General features: G+C 37.1%; 1 protein-coding gene across 6 annotated transcripts in view; it reads right to left on the bottom strand.

The window, feature by feature from the left end:
- GSTCD (glutathione S-transferase C-terminal domain containing) overlaps window positions 1-21,755 on the bottom strand; it is a 124,257-nt gene that overhangs the window by 98,615 nt on the left and 3,887 nt on the right. For all 6 annotated transcript variants that reach the window (XR_012158506.1, XM_073340830.1, XM_073340833.1 and 3 more), the window contains 4 exons: window positions 10,986-11,417; window positions 6,569-7,030; window positions 1,011-1,265; window positions 211-304 (listed from right to left, as the gene is read on the bottom strand). Coding sequence is in view for 5 of the 6 variants with exons in the window: in XM_073340830.1 (XP_073196931.1) it covers window positions 211-304; window positions 1,011-1,265; window positions 6,569-7,030; window positions 10,986-11,396 (1,222 nt within the window). In the remaining variant the exon portion in view is untranslated. The remainder of the gene's footprint in view (window positions 1-210; window positions 305-1,010; window positions 1,266-6,568; window positions 7,031-10,985; window positions 11,418-21,755) is intronic.

The following is a 21,755-nucleotide window of genomic DNA, read 5'->3' as shown; positions in this document are numbered from 1 at the left end:
TCTGTGGCCTGCATTGTGCAGGAGGTCAGACTAGATGATCATAATGGTCCCTTCTGACCTAAATATCTATGAAAACACAACATACATTCAAGGAAAGTACTGTACACTTCCATTGTTCCTACTAAAACCATTATGTAGTTTTATTAAAAGAAGTATATTTTTTATAGGAATAGCTTGAAGAAAAAGAAAAGGAAAAAAGAAAGACCCTACCTTCTCCAGGACTGACTGCTGCTGGTAGACTGTTCCAATCTAGGGTCCACCTAGGGCAGGGATGAGGAGAAAACTTTGCTTCAATACCGCTTTCCTGTGGGTAAGAAAAAAAACTGATCTCTCAAAGACAGATTCAAACAGGCCTTATGGTTTAAGCCTATGCCCACTGAAGTCAGTAGCAAAGTTCCCATCAACTTTAATGGTGCAGGATCAAGATCTAAGATGCCCTTAGCTACATGGTTGGGCTACTGCCATTCCATACCATGGAGTTATATTTTCTTTCGCTTTCATCTTCCTATGCATATCTTTTACGCAGAAATGAATGTAGATTTTTAAATTTTCTTTGACAAAACTTACTTGGGTTTTAAGGTACTCAGAGCTCTGAACAAAACTGAAAAAATCATAGAAGACAGAATATTAAAACTAAATACCAAAGGACCATTTTATTTTTGGTTCTGTAACAGCCTAATTTTGTTTGCTTGTTTCATAATATATATACCAATACCATTGTGTACTTTAATAATTTTATAATCTGGTTTCCTCCGGTAACAAACTTTATCATTTTTTATTCAGAGGTTAAATTACAAATATATATATATAAATAAAAAATTATAGCTCAATAGTTCTGAGACAGAAGCCAGAATATAGAAATAGCCCTTAATGAGCTGATTAAGGCTTCCAACGGTGTTTTCCAAGCACTTCTAATTAGTTACTACTTAGAGGTCTGTATTATCCTAAATTCAGAACTGTAATAATATCATCATCATCATCGAAAATAATAAATTAAAATGCTGAATTACCATTAACTTTGTCATGGTTGGCCTTGGACCACCTATAAACTGATTGTCTTCATGTTCTTCCTCTAAGTCATCAGGAATTGTATCGAAGTCTCTCAGCTGCTCATCTGGGAAAGACAGCAAATCTGGAAATTGGAGAAACTGCATATTGCACTTGACAGCAGCGCTCTTTACTCCAGGCACTTCCTGAACTCTGTGGTACCAACTGGATATCAAAGGCAAATCTAATAGATTTTTGTTGTGCTTCTTACTGAAAACCTAGACAATAAAGCAGAAATCTTACTTAGTAATGCAATTTTTTGCACTAAATGCACAGAATAAAAGAGCTGTACTATAGAGCAAAGCTCTGCTCCTCCCTTTTCCCCAACATGTTATGGATGCTGGTGGACAGGTGGATGGGGCAGAAGCTGGCTTCACAGCACCTGGAAGCTCCCCGCACCTTCCCTCACACCTGGAATTTTTTGCTGTCCATTTGCAGACAGATTCTGTAACACCTTTGTGTTGCCCAAATATTGGATCATAATTATGAGTCTGGCCCCTGGGAGTCTCCCTACTGTAACAGTTATAACTTTGGTTTGTAATGATGTTTCTGCTTTAAAAGGGTGCAGAAGAAGGAAGAAGAACCCAGGATTAAATAGTGAAAAGTAAAGTATGAATGGTCAGCCAAAATCCTTATACCACCTGTTTGGACCAAGTAGCCACTTAGTAGTTCCAAAAAGCAGAAGAAAGGGAGAGAAAACAAAGCTGAGTGTAGTTCATCATAATTAATTCTGGTTCATATTTTAAACTGATCTTGAAGGGAAAAGGGGCTTCAAAATAACTAAGATACACCGTTAAAATAGATAAGAGTTTTATTTTGTTATTTATATAGCACTCAAAAAGCATGCTGTCCATTTTACGGACAATATTTCAACTCTGAAGAGCTTACCTGACAGAGCCATTTCTAAGTGTGGTAGAAAGGAAATCTTGCATTCTCTCTTGCTGACTTGGAGATGCGGTGTGCAAGTGTTTAAATTGAGATAGGACAATTTATTTCAGTCTTAGTTTTCAGTGGTTAGATGGTCTAAAATGAGGACCAATTAGTGTACATCTCTCCTTACACATACAATTCAGATAGTGCCAATGGGAATTACATGTATAGGATACATTACATAGGTTAAGGTCACAGTGTATAAACACTTGGGAGAATTACTGTGAGTGTAAATAACAAGGAAGGGTTTAATGTCAAAATCAGATAAAATACTTTGTCGTCTTTAGAGCTGGCTGTATCTGGATTTTTAAATTACTAGTTTGTAATTTTTATTTTGCATCTTCATCAAATAATCTGTACTGAAACAATCTGTTCATTTTAAATTGATTTTCTGCATTTAGAATGGGCTGTTTAAACAATGTACTATGGTCTTTCTGGGGCAGCAGTGGATCTAGGATTTTTCAAAGGTCAGTTGGTAGGACTGACATGCAAATAAGTAATATAATGTAGGACTGTGGATTAATCACAGCTAACTCACGCAATTAACTCAAAAAAATTGCAATTAATCACAGTTTTAATTGCATCTTTAAACAACAGAACATCAATTGACATTTAAATATTTTTGGATGTTTTTCTACATTTTCAAATATATTGATTTCAATTACAACACAGGACACAAAGTGTACACTGATCACTTTATATTATTTTTTATTACAAATATTTGCACTGTAAAAATGATAAACAAAAGAAACAGTATTTTTCAATACACCTCTTGCCATCCTTGGTTCTCTTCACACTTACCCATTGTGCCCCCTTTCCACTTACTCCTAGTCTTTATACTTTATTTACCCCCTCAGTTTTCTTCCTTTCACATCTCATTGTTTTCTTTTACTTCCCTGAGCAGACACAAGGACTAGATTTTTACTGGATTACTGAAATCCACCGAGCATCTGATCCAGAATCCTTCCCAGGCATGGAATCAATAAGTCAAACAATCATAAAAAATTATGCTACGCTTATTTAGAAAGGTCTCGGAAAAATGAATGAGGCTAGAAGATCTGATCATTCTTAAAATATTAAGAAAACATTTTGTTTTGTAGCTTTTATTGGTTGAAACAATCCTTATAAAGGTAATTGATTATCCTCAATTACCTATGGTTGCAAAACAAAAACAAAAAAATACTGATGTATTTCTAATCTGGAGTCTACTGTAAAATAACTTCTTCACAACTCAAAGGAACAACCTTATTGCTACTCTTGGGTGGAAATTCTTGTGACAATACACAGAGTCATCTGGAGATCATGTTTTTACTGCAAAGAGCTATATAGCGGGTTTTACTACATGTACCAATGTGAGTAAGTGCTTTTCTTGATTTTGGAGATTACTTCTATGAACCTGATAAAAGCAGTTCTGGGAGAACATACTGTCTGTTTTCAACCACCAGCAAAAAAATTTAGCAAAATACAAAGCTTAAACTCACACAACTCTCCTTTTGGCAATAGACTCTAACAGGCATTCCATGGACCAGTTCAGATATCAAACTTTCCTGAAGTATAAATACTGAACATGGCCAATGAAACAAATATCATTGCTATGTTCTTTCAAGTGCATTTTACATGTGTGGGGCTGCACTAGTGTAAAAAGTGACTTGCAGAGGTATGGTTTATCTTGGTTTCAATGGTATAGCTAAACTGATGCAAAGAAATCCCAGCATAGACAATCTCTTAGTTTTAACCCCTCAAAATGTTCTCTCTCAGGACCTCCTATATATGGACATCTTAGCAACAAGTGCTACAGTAGTGTACTTGTCGCAAAACCAACCTTGGACAGGTAATAAATCAGTGGCACCTCCACAACAGAGCCAAAGAGATATTTCCTCCATCCCACAGGAAATGTACCAGGAAGTACCCAATAATGATAGAATAGTAGAAAAGAAAAATTAGGTATAAAAAAATTAAAAAGGAGAACAAATAGTCTGGCTGTCAGAAGTCAAAATGAATAAGGTATTATAAAAGGATACATTTTTAAAGAAAAAAAAATCTGAAAGTTTAGCTCCAAGAAAATCTCAAGAAATTTGAGATCACCAGAGGGCAAACTTTAATACTAACCTCTGAGGAAGTTTGCCATTGGATGATACTTGAATAACACTTAAATTTTGCTGTGTGAAAGGAAAGACAAGGTGCTATATCACTAAAATGCCATTGTCATCTCTGCATTCCTTTCCTTTCACTTCCTCCATAAAAAACACACTCACTTTTCTAAGAGACATTCATTTTCTTTTAGACCTGTCCACCCACATCCTGATAAGATCACATAAAGATTCATGTTTCATCTGAAAAATGTTTCAATTCAGGGTAACATTTATATAAACAAGAGAAACAACAAAACTGTATCAAAATCAAATTTTGCCTTGCTCCACCAATATGCTGTTGTCAGAATTAGCATGCAGGAAAATTATAGCTGTGACTCTCTCACTCCTACTTACTTTTGTTTTACCTTCATTACAATGCACTTTTATTAATTGAACGTCCATTAAAAAGCTGCCTAAGACATCCTGATTTTGGCTCCTAATCTTGTTAAATTATTCATTTTATAATTCTATCCCCATTTATAATTTGCACTTAATGAGAGCATACAGATTCCATGATCATAAAGTGGGTGTATTCAACTTTAGTAAATATTCACTCTGCTAGGCTACAACTCAACCAGCTGAATTAAAACTACAAAGTATTATCTTCCATTTATAGTAGGAAAAAGGTTGAGTTTAAGGTTAGGTTTAACTAGCACATCTTAGACCTAAACTTGATCACTTTTCCTAGGCAAGTCAAACTCTACTAAAACATTTTGAAATTTTAACTATTGCTGGGGAATTGTCTCATAAGACTGTTCTGAATCTGATTACCGTCAGTAAAGATACAGACACGTCTCTTTCTGTCAGTTGTGTCTGGTTTTAAAGACAGGACTTGTTTGCTGTAGCAATGTAAGAGATGAACTTAGGTTTAAATGTTACAGCAGTGTAGAATCAGTTATCAACAAGCAAAAAATAATTTAGTTTGATTCATGCTAACTGTTTGGTGTAACAGATGAGATAAAGATGTGTTTTGTTGAAAACAGGAGTATCTCCTGATTTGGGGGTATCCTCGGCGTAGAGAGGCAAAATTAAGATTAATTGAGCACACAGAGTGATGGTGGTTGATTTTATGAGTAACTTTAACTTTGAATTTACAAGTTACCCTTAGTAACTGAGAAAAGCATAGTATTCTCTTAATAAGGGGTTTTTTACCCATTAAGTATTTGGTATTTACAGATGTAAACCCAGTTTAACAAGTTTTTAGCTTGGGAATCTACATACATTTAAAAAAATATTTAGGATTTGCTTCGTGACAGGAGTCTTCTGGAATTTGCAAACTTCACAGTGATGGACTCCAGCCCCCCCACATAAACATAGCTTCCTCTCTCCTGATCCCCAGATTAGACTTCTCTAATCTTCCATGTAGTGCTCTCACTTGCCACACCCCTCAGATTGGATCACAACTGATTCCCAACCTATTGCTTCCCCCTCTCCTTGGTATGCTGCTTCAGGTATGGAAGAGGCTACTGTCTGAGATGTCACAGCTTTTCACGTGAGTTTCATGGAGCATCTCTGGCCGCTGCTGGCCCTGTGTGACTCTGCAGGCACTCCCTGCCTGAGTTTCCTCCTCCCCAGGATTTTCTGTCTCTCTTGGCAGGTCATGTGGCTCAGTCCTTCAGATGGGTCATTCTGACCTCAATTCTCTTTTGAGGTAGGAAGTCCAAACAAAAAAAAGTACTTTCTCCCCACCTGGGCTCCTTTCTAGCCTGTTCCGGGCTCAGTTTCTAGTCCCTTCCAGGTTATCTTTAAAGTCTCTGGCTCTAACTCTCAGACTTCTTCCCCGGAGTTTCTAGCACCCCTCAGTCTACTGCAGACCCTCACTCAGAACCTTCCAAAGAAGCCTGCTCACTCTCTGTGGTTCCGCCCAAGTTGAGCTTTTTAGCCCTCTTACATGGCCTGGTGTCCATTAAGTATCACCTAAACCTCCTTAGTCCCACCTTCTCAGTCTGGGAAACAGCTAATTAATTATGGCATAAGTGTGGCTGGCCCCATCTCCCCTTAAAGGAGCCCGACACCAAGTGACACCAAGTTTCAAATGGCAGATGTGACAGAAGTCATGCTCTACTTTGCTTTAGCAGACCCAGCCCATTGTGAAGACACACACAGCACAAAAATATATGGCTAATGAAAGTGCTTAAAATAAGTATTAAAAGAAACACTTTTAGAACATCCTGTGTCCAGAAGTATATTTCAGTATACTCTAATAGTAATATATAGGATTCATCTGGCCCCTTACCAACAACTGTCTCTCATATATTCTACCTTTTAGTTATAGATAGAGAAAACTCTTCATTTCCTGTGATACACATACAAAACAATTAACAGAAACTATTCTGTGCTGTGTAGGGTTACGTAGTAAATATTTTGCTTGACTGTGTCTTATATCAAGTAGTTATGTAACTTTTCAGACTCTAACAGACATGGACACTATTTATTAATTACAGAAGCTGTTTTCTTACCAAGAATTGATGGATGCATGGCAAAAGCACTACATCTGCCAGAGTGAAATAAAGCCCCTCAGCAAAAACATGCTCCAGAGGTGGGAGATCAGAGGTTTTTGTTTTCCTGATGTGAGAGGGCTCCCTGTTGGTTGTAGCAGGTATTTCCTGCACAACTAATTTTGAGAAAGCTACTCTCAGTTCCAGACTTGCAGGTTCTTGGTCCTTGATTTCTTCTGGGCTAAGATTTTTTGTTGCTCTTTTAGCGAGGGCAGGTACTACAGTCTTATCACCTGCCTTTTGCTGTTGAAGTTTCTGCCGTCGAATTTTGTCATCATTGTGCACTCTCACAGGTTCTCCTAGCTTCTTCTCAAGAAGCAAAACCTCAGGTGGAATGGCCTGATACTGATCAGGAGATGCATTCAATAAGCTCTCAACAGCCTGAGGGATGCTGATCTCACAAAGTCTGGTCCACTGACTAACCTGTCGTATAAACATAAAAAAGCACAGTCTCATTAGAACTGTTTGGATTATAACGCAGACATTCAAAATTAAGGGCATAACTTAAATCCTGTAAAGAGCTTCATGGAAAGGCTGAAACTCCATCCTTAACATGCCATGCATGCCATGCCTTCCCATGTGTACTTGCAATGTCAGAAACTCAAGGTACATATACACATATATATATGCATGCTACATTGTTTTATGTGAACAGGATGAAGTTTAAGCTCTCTGAATTTCCTTGCTTTTGTTAGTTTACATTAAACCCTTAATAGACTAATTTCCAGTATAAGTCTGGAAACTAAATTTTATATATAAAAAGAATTAATGTTGGTCTGGTGTGGTATATATGTCTTTCATCAGCATCAATTTGGGATGGCTGTATTATCCAGAAGAGATGAAGCCATGACTAAATTACATTGGTCATCTCAAGTGAGTACCAGTAAAAACAGAATATCGCACCATCTATGAATCCCACAAATGCCATTTATTTTACAGAAAATCTATTTCAGAAATGTTTTACACAATGTTGGAATTGCTTTTCTGCTTGTGATGGCAGAAATTTAAGATATAGGAGTCCAACTGTAATGATATCTTAACAAAATTCCAATTTTTCTAATTCTTGCCCCACTTTCCTCCATTATTTCTACCCAATTTTTTTACAACTGTCTTTAAACTCAAACTTCTCCTCTTCTCCTCATTCACCGGTGCAATAATCCTGAATTTATGGCATCAAATACTCTTTTTTAAAAGAGTCTCTTAATTCACTCCCATCACTCTTTTGGGGGCTATGGGAAATAGAAGTCATAACTTCCATAAAAATTATTTCACCATTGCAACATCTTTCTACACACACACACACACAAAATTAGTTGCATAATCTCAGATTATAATCTCTTTTCACTGGAATGTTATGGATTTTCATGGAAATTGTTTCCCCAATTTATTTGTAATAATCTGCAAACTACACACTTAAATGCTGCCCCTTTTTAGGAATGGCACGATATATCAAGCCAAAATTTGATCTCTACCTGTGTCCTTGTTTTTTTTCAAACTATCTCTAAACAATCTTATATCCGTGAAATCCAATTCTTACCAGTGCCACAAGTGAAAAAAAAAGTCCCTTAACACTTCAAATGACAGAACAAAAAGCTCTTCACATCCTTTGTTTATATATAAACGCTGATAAGAGTACATACTCTTGAAATAGCAATAGTCATAATTAACAGTAATAATTAGGAAGTACAAGTTTATTATTAGTCAAGTCTGCACCAAGTACTATGTCCAGTGGACAATTCCACTTCGTAGAATAGTTTACAGTAGCCCAATCTTGACAGTACAATTTAGTTTGATAGTTAAAGACCCTTTCCACCCTGAAACTAATTTTTGTTTGGTCTCTTGGCTTATTGCTTAAATTTCATAACTTCTTAAAATACCAAATTTTAGGAGTTTATGTAATTTATAGTGTATTAAAATTAAAGGTTAACAGAAATTATTGTTAAATAAAAAAAACTTCTAAGATCCTAAATTAACAACTGTATACATGGATAGACTTAAAAGATACAACTCCCCTATCTACCCCCACTCACTGTATTTTAGTATCATCTATAGGGCCTCATTTACCATTATGTTACTCTAGTTTTACACAATTATAATGGTATTTCAAACGAATTATACCAATGTAAAAGGAGGATAAAATGTAGTAATGGATGGAATGAAGGGGTTTACCTATGGAAAGGTTTAACAAAATTGAGATCCAGGGAAAATATTTCAAAAGCATCTAACTAACTTAGAAAAACCTAAGTCCCATTAATGAAAGTTAGGAGCCTAAATACCTAAATCTATTTTAAAAATGGGATTTTGGCATTTTCAATAATTTTATCCCGAGTTTTGGGATTATAGATTTAAGCTCTGATCCTGCTTTCCTTGCAAACCCAAAATGGCCACTGACTTCAGTTCATACAGCCTCATTGATACCTGTTGGCTTCAAAGGGAGTTTTGGATGTTCAAGGTACACAAGAGATCAGAACCTAATAGATTATGTGCTTGAAGTATTTTATCTTTCTCAGGGCAAGGCCCTGCACATTCCACAGCCATGGAATTTATTGCATTCTCATTAAAAATAAATATTGTTTCCAGTCTTTATGGTTGTAAGAAAACCTCTAAAATGTGCACCAAGTGTAAACCAATGTATTGTCATCTGTCTGGATCTGCAGAAAATCTGAAATAATAGTTTGAGCGTGAACAGTCCCATCCATCTAACACAGAACACTAAGACTCCACAATTACATGGCTGCATCATCTGGCATTTTCCCAAGATGCTACGGAATTCAATATTTTACTGCAGCCAGACACCCAACATTTTGTTTACCTTCTGTCAAACCGTGCTACTGGGAAATGCCGGCAGCTGTCTATTGCCCTGCAGTTTTCCTCACATGAAGAAATTAATTAGATTAGTGTATGCTCCCTGCAATGAATCCTGGACCTAGGCAACAAGCAGGAGCCTGGTCCAGCTTGTAGCCTGGGAGCAGAGGAGACAGAAATGTAGGCTTGACCTGGGAAGCTGGAGAATAGCACAGCAGCCACGGACCTGATAAGCTGCTGAAGACAGCTAAATAAAAGGAGGATCTGTGCTGGGTCTTCAGGACATTATGGGAACCGAAGGCAGGAGACAGGGTACTTGGAGAGTGTAATGAAAAACCCATCTTCAAAAATAATCAGGATTGAAAATAAGCACCAATAAATTTTACATCAATGAGTATTTTCATATGCAATAGTTGTATTTGTTTTGGGGAACAGGAATGAAGGATATTTCATGGTGATAGAACAAATTAATGTCACAGAATTTGGTCCAGAGTAAATATGGCCATGACTAAGGTTTATTATACAATTAAACTTGAATGAGCTGAGGTCACTGGACAGACCAGAACTAAAGACTATAAGGTTACCCTATGACAGAATATATGTAGGAACAGTTTAAGAAGGTATTATTTTTCAAAGTGGTGAACAAGCAAGCAGATCTTCTAAATAAGATGGTTTAGACAAGTAATATTCATATTGAAAAATTAAATGAGTACATGGAATTTCAAAATGGCATTAAAGAGTTTCACAGCTTAGAGTACCTGACCTCCCTTTCTGGGATGTAAGGAGTAGGCTCTTCATTGAACATGTTCTGCCCCATATCTACATTGCCCATAGGAGTTTCATTTGTTGGATTTTTTTGCACAGCAGTGCCTTTCCCTTTCTATGGTATAAAACAAAGGGATTTTGTTGTTTTGCTTTTACATTTAACTTCTTTAATGTTAGAACTAGACTGACTCGAGTTGTAAATTATCAAGCCTTTCCTAGCACAAGCAGCCCATAAGGTTGGTTCTGGACCTAAACTACTATGTAACTAGATTTAAATATTATCTTCTCTTTTACACACCTTCCAAGACCTTAGTTCAGGATTCTGTATTTATCTTAGAAGAACTGAGGTCATCCTGAACACCTGTGTATAAAGAATGAAATTCACTGATTTGATTTAGGGGTGAGTAATAACACCAGCTCTCACACACAACCCTAAAATCTGAGCATGGCAGATAAAAAAAACCCTGAATTTCTTTTAAAACACATGGCGGCAGCTTCTCAATGGGTCTAAAATGGAATAGCTCCATTGATTTCTATGAAACTACACCTCATTATACCACCTGAAGATCTAGTCCATATTTTTAATCTTAAGGCTGCTTATATTGTTAAATATTTAGGGTAGTTTTGTTTTTGTTTTAAATCATTACCATTCACTTTTATGCCAAAATCAATACAGCTGCTGTTGTATCAACAATAGGAAACCGTACTATAAAATATCTTAACTGGATATTCCAGCAGACATCCACATTGAAACCCAATTATTAGTGTGAACTATATTTAAACATGTAACAGAAAAAGATGCACTCACTTCAGCACAGGCTTTTAGGCAGGTCTTTTTAAACCCCAAAAGTTCCAAAACCAACTTCTTTGATGGATCTATCTCATATGTTTTCTGTATTATGTGCCTCAACACAACAGAAAGCCCAGCTCGACAGAATTTGCCATTTTCTTCAACTATAGCAGGCAAACAGCAGCTCTGGACAACCAAAGGGAGTTGACACCTTGAGATGAAGTGGACCTCTAGGTCATCAGGCTGTGCTTTACCAAATAAATGGTCATCTGTATTGTCACTAGAAGGTACTAAGAAAACTTTGAATAATTTGCGGTCACAATAGGACAGCAAAAACAAGGATATTGATGTGTGGAGAGGAAAGATGCAATCTTCAGACTGGTGGGAGTAGGCCAGGTACATATGTTCTTCAGTAACACCACCTTTCATTTTCCTTCAGAGCTGAAGTACCTGAAACAGAAGTCAGAATAACATTTATAAAGACTTGAAATAATGACCGCTGCACTTGTTTGAGACAGGTGATTTTAACTTCAGACAGGCATTCCTTTAAATATTTGCCAGTTCAAACAACAAGAAGTGTACTGCAGTCCCCTCTGAGATATGAGTGGTTGCAGATGTGTATTTATATATCTTTAATACCTCACAAATGAGCCCCACTCACACTCAATGACTAAGGCCCCAATCCTTTAGCTGTATGCGCACAGGTCTACTCATGTGTATGCATTTGCACTATCAAGGCCTAAGTGTGGAACAGGCACTGTATTAAGCCACCCATTCTGCATTTTAACTCATCTATTCTCTGCTGGGGAAGTGGTGTGTTAAGAGATGCTCACCCCCAAAAGCTTGTGGGAGTACATTAGCAGTTATCTGTCATGAAAGAAAACAAACTGATCATGAACTAGAAATGAATAAGACTGAACTGTTAGAAATGGGTCTAGACCAGTGGTTCTCAAACTTATTTGACCCTTGTGTCTGTAGTTGTTTACGCCCTCCTCCCCAAGAACATACATCACCACCAAGCTCTAAAGGCAGAGCAGAGGCTGCTGGCTGGGGGCCCAGCTCTGAAGGCAGTGCCGCACCAGGAGCAACACAGAAGTAATGGTAGCAATGTGGAAAGTGATATTCAGCAATATAAATTTTCACAGCAGACATAGCGTCCCATTACCACCCTTACTTCTGTACTGCTGCTGCTACTCCGAGGCTGACAGACAGAGCCCTGCCACCTCCAGGTGTGGGATTTGGGGAGGGTGGGGGGAAGGAGAGCCTGATCCCAGGTGGCGAGGTTCCCTGTTTATCCCCAGCTCCCGAGTATGCATGGTCCTTCTGCACAAGCCTCAGACACCTGGAGCTGACAGCCAGAGCAATTAAACAAAACAAAACACACAGCTTGTGCCTCTCCTGACACATTCACGGGCCTCTCTTGGAAGGCCCACCCCATAGTTTGATAACTGCTGGTCTAGACTCTTTTGATTTCCCATTTGTCTCCTATCCTTTCAAAATTTCTTCTGACCCTCCTTCTTCGTATGGCTGAGGTAAATGTAGAGCAACAACTATAATTTTATGTTTAGATAGTTAAGCCAGATAATTGCATCTGGAGTAGCAGAGTGTACTGCTGGCGACACCTCCTTTGTATTTGTGAATTGGGCACTGAGTTCCATGGTCTGTTCTGGGTGATGACAGTCACACATTGGAGAGTCTTTAATTTTCCATTACTGCAGCAAGTATCCACATCTGCCATGGTTTGTACAGATATGGTTTAGGGCTGCTCATAACCTTTGTGGGAGATCGAAGCCAGAGATCTTCCTCATGGAGTCTTCCATGAAGTGTTTATTTGTGATTTCTTGTGAATTCCATTCAGCTTTGTAAGCTTCATCAGGGTTGAAGTTGCATTATTGAAGATTAAATGCATGGGTCCAAAAAGGCTTGTGCGATTTCAAGTGGTGGTGAAGAACATTGTTTAGGTCCTGGTGGATGGGAAAACGCTCATTTTCCACGATCCTCTGAAATTTCTGAAGGGTTGTGGCATCATGGCAAATGGAGGGGGGCTCAATGTGCGACAACACTGGCAGCCAAGGTGTTGGGGTCAAGCTGAGGGTTCCAGTGATGAACCACATTGCAGTGTTTAGTTGGACATCAACAAGTCGAGTATGGCTGCTTCTGGTCCATACCGGTGCATAGGCTTTGGCTAAGGAGTACACAAGGGCCATCGCTGATGTCTGTAACACTGATGCTGACGCTCCCCAGCTTGTGCTTGCCGGTTTCTGGACCAGGTTGACCCTTGTCTTCGTCTTGGCAGCTACCTTCTTCAGATGGTCATGGAAGGTTAGTATGTGGTCCAGCTTCACTCTGAGATTTGCTGGAGTGAGGTCATGTAGCACCGTGTTGCCACAGAAGGTCACTTTCAGGATGTGCTTAGTGTTCCTGGTATCAAGATGGAATGTAGTGACTGTTGTTTTGTGAGGATTTGGCTTAAGTCTCCATTTCTGGAAATATTCCTCTCTGATGTTTAGGTCCCTGTTCAAGGTGGACTTGAAGTCACTGAAGGTGGCTACTTGAGTTGCCAGGGCAAGGTCATCCGCACATGCAAATTTGCATAACTTTGTTGGAGGCATGTTGCTCATGTAAACATTGAAAACCATCAGCGCAACTACTGGACCTTATGGCAGTCCGTTGTTCAGGAACTGGGGCAAACTGACTTTGTTGCTCAAGAGGACACGTAGCTGCCTATTGCTCAGCATCATCCATAGCAGACAGTGTGTTTCGTCAGGGGATGATCCTTGTGAGCTCCAGCATCAGACCTTTAATCCAGACTGCCCCGAAGCAGCATGAATTAAAAAACTAAATAACTCGCTGTAATTTATAATTACAAGTCTACTTCCTCCATACATGTGATCTTGATATAATTATATTAAAATATTTTTATGTGTGTTAACATTTGTGCATTTTATTTTATTCCTGACAAAAGGACATTGGTTTTCTTAAAGCCCAGGGCAGAAAAATTCAATAATTAAAAAAACAACAATAAAAATGGATTTTTAATTACATACATTTTTCTTTTTCAAAATAACCTATTTTATTTAAACTGTAAATTACAACCTATACTTAAATTACAACAACCTATTAAGGCCTATGCTTGTTTTCTTCTTCCAATCTATGAATAAAAATAATGAGAGAGGATGAATCTACTAGTTCTAAAAAACTGAAGGGCATGGTGGCCAGAAACAAGTACTTCGATTCACTAACTACAGATATAGTTTAAAAATCTGTGCCATCAAGCATCCTCCTGGTTAGCAAAAAGAAGTACGAAATTAGTGTAAAACCTATGTCTAGTTGCAAATCAACATGTCTTAATGATTACCAATCAATGTTTCTTTAGGAAAATAATTACAAAGTACAAATGCAAAACAAGATTAAAATTAATTATGTAAATCAAGGTGTCCTGCCCACTGATTTAAATCCCGATTAAAATGCTAATTTAAATCACTTTGATCAAACTGATTTAACTCAATCAACTTTGAGCCTTTGAATGGTTTTATGCAATTTACTATTTGGTATTCTTAAAAATGTGTAAGCAAGCACTTAGCAATTATGGGAACAGGCGCTTTAAAATTCAATAAATATATAGTAGTTAGATCTCTCCCACTATTACCATGCATTTTTAAAAAATCTGGTACTGCTCATATGTGCATGACTATAGCAGCTGATTTTATCAGGCACAGATTTGTGTTTCTGAGATCACTATAAGGCCAATACAACATATTCATGTAACCAGAAGACAGCATTAGTTTCTATACTACAAATGAAATCTAACTTCTGTAGGGTCATTCGCTGAAGGCATGAGCAAGCAAAAAACAGACAAGCGGAATGGACCTCAAGAATGCTATATATGTGCATCTCAAACACACACAATTCATTTAAAGAGAAGTTTGACTTAATTAAAATAATACTCATGGCTCACATTAATATTCTTGTCATCAGATGAAAAAAAATCAATTCAATTTCCTTAATACTTCATTCAAGAGTCACAGTTTCCTCTATCAATCTTACACTATTCCAGGGCAGTTTAAGAATTATGATGTAATAATTGTTCTGCACCACCACCTAATAAAATTCTCATCTACTGCCTTATAAATCGCAATTCATATTTCAATCTTTAGACACTAGATGGCACCCTTTTGAAGCAATCATTGTAGAAGCACATAACACCAGCAGAGAAAGGGTATCTTAACAGAACGAAAAGATGCCACTATGAATGTTTTGTATAGAAAGCAAATGACTCTGGATCAATACTATTCCTGTAAAAAAATTATCTAGGTTAATAAGAGATCCTGGAGCAATTACATGAATATGCTGTAATTATTTACTTCCACAATAAAAAGGGTTTGGCTTTGACACACACACACACACACACAGTTAATGGATATACATGGGTCAAATTAACCATTTAATAACATCACTATAACTGGGCCAAAACTGTTGTTCTAGGACTTATGTATGAAAAAATTTCTAGTCTACCTTTGAGACTAAAGTAAAGAGCCAAATTACTGCAATGGTTATATTACAATTTTTTTTAAAGTGATTGATCACACACTTAGTGCAGCACTAGGGAGGACACTGTAAAGAGTATCGCTGTGCACTATGGCTGCTCACACCTGGTTGTCAATCAACCAAGTTAACTCTGCAGTGAAGGCATATCTTTAGTTGATTTCTAACAAGGTTCTGAAAGCAGCTACTCAGTGAAGATGTAATGCCTACCCGTGCCGCTGCTATTGCTTGCACAGTTTTCTGAAACGTAAGGAAAGCTATTTCCACAATCAAGTAGTGACAGAAACTGGGTTGGGTTTTTTGTTGATAAATGATCATTTTAAGTCTCTACAAGTCTCATAAAAGAAAGACCATAAAAACAAACTCTGGATTTTCCACTAGCTATCCTAACTAATTTTTTTAAAGCCATAATTATCCAGTGCAACAAGAGACCTTTGAGTGTCAGTCATATTTAGGATATGTGCCATTCATATAAAATGCCTTTATGTAAGTCTTCAGAGTACATTTACATTTAACTGTTTTTACACCTTCATGTGACAGTTGTTTGAGAAGTCTATTCCCTTCTCCTGGAAGGAAGCAGCTATCAGAGACCACACTGAAAAAAGATGATGATAAGCAATTGCTGGCTGCAGCAAGGAAAAACACATTGCCCTCCAGACTGAAGCTCAGACTGAGGGGTAGATGCAGGTGCTGAGAGGTGTTTCCCTTAAAATAATCATCAGTGTACTAACTGACAATGTTGATATTAACGTGTCATCATTAGGCTTCTGAGAGAACACTATGTTCACTTGAACAGTGGCACATAACATTTCTCAGAGCTATTTTGGAGATTTTCAGAATTCTTTGTCTGCAAAGAAGATGACACTATATTGGTACATATTTGGAAAGTTATTTTTGCAACCAGAGTGGCTAAGAAAATGTTTTTAAATTAAATCTCAAATTCTCCAGACTGTTTAACAGACAGAGGGAAAAAAAAACTCATACCTTTTTAGGTACCAGAGTAACAGCCGTGTTAGTCTGTGTTCGCAAAAAGAAAAGGAGTACTTGTGGCACCTTAGAGACTAACCAATTTATTAGAGCATAAGCTTTCGTGAGCTACAGCTCACTTCATCAGTGAGCTGTAGCTCACGAAAGCTTATGCTCTAATAAATTGGTTAGTCTCTAAGGTGCCACAAGTACTCCTTTTCTTTTTAGGTACATTATCACTGTCCATTTCATATCTATGCTTTAGACAACATCTTTCCAGCAGAGAAAAAACATTGTGCCATAAAATTACTCCAGTCCTTAATATCTTAAAATAGAATTAATTTTCAAAATATCGTTCAAACAAAGTTAAATCAAAACAATTTGTTAGAGAAAAAGAATAAACATTTCTAAAGAGATATAATAGGTCACCACAGAGAGTTTCGGTTGTTTCTGACTTTATGATATGTAAAGCTGGTCTGAAAGTGGGGTTTGGGGTTTGTTTAATTTTATTTCATTTAATTCTTCTTGTTTTTCATATAAAACGTTCAGGTCATGGCAAGGCTGGAAGACTCCGTGATGACTGGAAAACTACCAAAATGGTGACATCACAAGAGCCAACAGAAATCTGAGCAATGGAGAGGGGAAGAAATTTTTAGTCAGTCTGTTTCAAACTTTTTGTTTTTAATTTTTACAGCTACGTCATTTCAGTTACTAAAATCCCAAATAAAGTGAGCACTGTTAAAGATTCAACCTCAATTAAGGTGTTAGAAGTCTCAATAAACATCCCTGAGACCTCCCAGAGGGTCCTCCAGCATAACCAAAGACGACCACATTAGACATACTTGATATTTATAAAAAAACAAAAAAATTAGGGAAAAAAACCTTCAAACACAACAAACTTTTCAGGCCTTCTTTATATATCATAAAAGAGCCCAAAAAGGCAAAAAGCCAATTGTTGAAAAATATCCGTTGGAGGTCATCTTTAACAAACCTCTGACTTCTACAAGCAGGTAATCTATTATAATTCCCGTTTCAGAGAGGAGTGCTAGAAAAACCTTCCTCCCTTGCTTACACAAACTGGTTTGCAAAGAATTCTGCAGTATAATTTCTGACCTCTAACTTCCACACTCAACCGTACCAACTGCACAATTATATGCTCAGCTTGGTCTCTCAGTTATATTTTCCATTCATCTTTGAAGTCTGAAGGCTTAGATTAATCCAGCAGGTTTCTCTTGCTCTCACTTTCCTAGCCATCAAAAACTTTTCCGTCATGAAACAGATCATTCATTACCTCAAACATTTATCTAGGAAATTTCTTATTCAGCCTCAGACAGATGGTGGTGATCAATGCAAACCCAACTGCTATATTCAAAAGCACCTGTTTTTTATTCCCAGTTAACTGTTCTCTCAAATAGCTTTTCCTCTCTCCCTTTAACACTGCAGTTTCTATAGTTAATGATACTGCCTTCATCTTACTTTTAAAAAATGACAACTGTACATGAAAACTATACAGGACACATTAAATATGGTCAAAAATGTAGTAGTTCACATAACCTACACTAGAAAAGTTACCATATTGCTGACAAGGGCTTCAGTTGAACACAGTAAAAGTACACATGTAGACCAGTACAAGCTAAGTTCAGCATGATTTCAGAAAAGAAAATGACTGTTTCTGTTGTTTATCCTGGTCTATAATTGCTGTTCAACCATGTAGAGATGCTGCTGATACTCACTGCAGCAAAAGTTAATTTTCCAAGGTTACACTAGGCCATAGTGAGTTTCACTGGCTCCTCCTGCTGGAAGCACTAACCCCTTGCCTCATGTCATTCAAACCACATGCTCAAGGTGATCTAAATCAGATGCTCATTAACTGGCATTTTCCTCCTCTTCTTCCAGCTTTAAATTTTTTTTTCTGTCTCTTAGCAGAATTGAGCAATAATAAATTTAAGCAAAATTGGACAGAAAATAATTATGGGGAATAGATATGCATTTTCAAATAGTTGTCATCCCTTTGAAAATCAGAATGGAGTAATGTGAAAAGAACTAAGAGGAGGAAGGATTTTTTGCTGATCACCTTCTTCTTCCAGATTGGTTTGGTCGTTATTTAACATGGGACTTTTTACATTTCCTCTAGCACAAGAAGTTTGAAAGTGTGTAAGACAGAGATGGCAGAGTCATTATTAAACTGTTCCAGACATGACGGGCTCTCACACATGCCTCTAATTACTGTTCAACACATTATATAAAGTTGTACTTGGGTCTTGTTTCAGTAAAGAAGCAAAGTATTTTTATTAAGTGTCAATAAGTGACATAGGGATGGGACTAGTGGATTTTCCATTCCAGCTTATCACATTCATTAATGAATTAAACATAAAAAAGGTTTTAACAGATATTGTCAGTTCAAGTTTTGTCCCAAATTCAGGGCTCTTCTGAAAAAAATAAGACCATGAAAAATATGTCCATGAACTTGTCTTTAAGAAAACAGTGGAAAAAATTATTTTGAACAAATCTCTGTAGTGTTTGCATTTTGAGTGTTCTTAGTAGTGCATGAGAACCAAAAGGAAACACTAACTAGAAAGAAAGTGAAACTGATTAATGCTAGTGTTGTCAAGCGATTAAAAAAATTAATCACAATTAATCGCACTGTTAATAATAGAATACCATTTATTTAAATATTTATGGATTTTTTCTACATAGTATAGTGCAATCTCTATCATGAAAGTGGAACTTGCAAATGTAGAATTATGTACAAAAAACTACATTCAAAAATAAAACAATGTAAAATTTTAGAGCCTGCAACCCACTCAGTCCTACTTCTTGTTCAGCCAATCGCTCAAACAAGTTTGTTTACATTTGCAGGAGATATGCTGCCTGCTTCTTGTTTACGTCACCTGAAAGTAAGAACAGGCATTCTCATGGCACTGTTGTAGCCAGTGTCGCAAGATATTTACATGCCAGATGTGCTAAAGCCTCAGATGTCCCTTCATGCTTCAACCACCATTCCAGGAGACATGCGTCCATGCTGATGACGGGTTCTGCTCGATAACAATCCAAAGCAGTGCGGACTGATGCATGTTCATTTTCATCATCTGAGTCAGATGCCACGAGCAGAAGGTTGATTTTCTTTTTTGGTGGTTCAGGTTCTGTAGTTTCCGCATCCAAGTGTTGCTCTTTTAAGACTTCTGAAAGCATGCTCGACACCTCTTCCCTCTCAGATTTTGGAAGGCACTTCAGATTCTTAAACCTTTGGTCAAGTGCCGTAGCTATTTTTAGAAATCTCCCATTGGTATCTTCTTTGCATTTTGTCAAATCTGCAGTGGAAGTATTCTTAAAATGCACATGTGCTGGGTCATCATTGGAGACTGCCATAACATGAAATATATGGCAGAATGTGAGTAAAACAGAGCAGGGGACATACAATTCTCCCCCAAGGAGTTCAGTCACAAATTTAATTAATGCGTTATTTTTTTAATGAGCATCATCGGCATGGAAGCATGTCCTCTGGAATGGTGGCCGAAGCATGAAGGGGCATACGAATCTTTAGCATATCTGGCACGTAAATACCTTGCAGTGCCAGCGACAGAAGTGCCATGCAAATGCCTGTTCTCACTTTCTGTGGCATTGTAAATAAGAAGAGGCAGCATTATCTCCTGTAAAGGTAAACAAACTTGTTTCTCTTAGTAACAGGCTGAACAAGAAGTAGGACTGAGTGGACATATAGGATCTAAAGTTTTACATTGTTTTGTTTTTGAGTGCAGTTATGTAACAAACAAAATCTACATTTGTAAGTTGCACTTTCATGACAAAGAGACTGCATTACAGTACTTATATGAGGTGACTGAAAAAACTATTTCTTGTTTATCATTTTTACAGCGCAAATTTTTGTAATCAAAAATAATATACACTTTGATTTCAATTACAACACAGAATATATATGAACATGTAGAATAATGTCCAAAATATTTAATACATTTAAATTGGTATTCTAGTGTTTCACAGTGTGATTAAAACTGAGATTAATCACAATTTTTTTTAATTGGGATTAATTTTTTTAGTTAATTCCGTGAGTTTACTGCGATTAATCGACAGCCCTAATTAGTGCCTAGTCTCACAATCCAAGACAAGAGAAATGCAAAATATGAATATCATTAACAGTGAAAAGTAAATTAGATTTTTAACAGGGCTGTCGATTAATCGAGGTTAACTCACAAAGGCTCTAAAATTTTACATTGTTTCATTTTTGAATGCAGGGGTGTTTTTTTTTAAAACATAAATTCTACATTTTTAAGTTCAACTTTCATGATAAAGAGGTTGCATTACAGTATTTGTATTAGATGAACTGAAAAATACTATTTTGTTTTTTTACAGTGCAAATACTTGTAATCAAAAATAAAGATAAAGTGATACTGTACACTTCGTATTCCATTTTGTAATTGAAATCAATATATTTGAAAATGTAGAAAACATCCAAAGATATTTCAAATACAATACCACTTTTTAATCGCAAAAGGAACAGGAGTACTTGTGGCACCTTAGAGACTAACAAATTCATTTGAGCCACAAGTACTCCTGTTCCTTCTTTGGATACAGACTAACACGGCTGCTACTCTGAAACCTTTTTAATTGCGCGATTAGTCATGATTAATTTTTTTAATCGCTTGACAGCCCTAATTTTTAAGTTATTTCAGTTTTAATAATCAAAAGTGTGTGTTAAATTACACAGGTAAGGAAAAATGTACTCCAATCCTGCAAATGACTCCTTCCTCACAGAACCAGCTGCAGGACTGAGACAGGACTTTGTGGCCATCCTGAATGTCACATCAGCCAAACTTTGAATCATCCATCTGAAATCATTTTCTCAGTACTGTTACAACTTATAAGCAACTGCAGCATGCCTTTGGGCACCAGCGATATCATCAGACATATGTTTAACTTCCTCTCCCCTGTGCAGACTGGCTGCTTGATCAAACTCCTCCTGCAGTTTCTTCACATCAGCCTTATGTACCTGCACTCCATGTTCTCCTTCTTCCTTATCTTTCCTATATATCCTTCCACCACCCTTCCTTTGTCTTGTCCTTTAGCTGATGCTCCTTATAAAACCACACCCAAAACATTAAAAAAATCACAGAATTAACACAATGTTTTCAAACCATCATGTTGTTCACTCTGCTTGTATATTATCTTCTCCCTTCTCTCCATTCCCTTTTCTATTTAGATACATATACACTACAATAAAAGACCAGCAGCACAGCTGCAGCTGGCCCAGATCAGCTGAGT

The sequence above is a fragment of the Lepidochelys kempii genome, chromosome 4 (assembly GCF_965140265.1).
Source record: "Lepidochelys kempii isolate rLepKem1 chromosome 4, rLepKem1.hap2, whole genome shotgun sequence".
NCBI classification, from domain to species: Eukaryota; Metazoa; Chordata; order Testudines; family Cheloniidae; genus Lepidochelys; species Lepidochelys kempii.
Note: the sequence above shows the minus strand (reverse complement) of the source record. Positions and strands in the feature narration are given on the sequence as shown.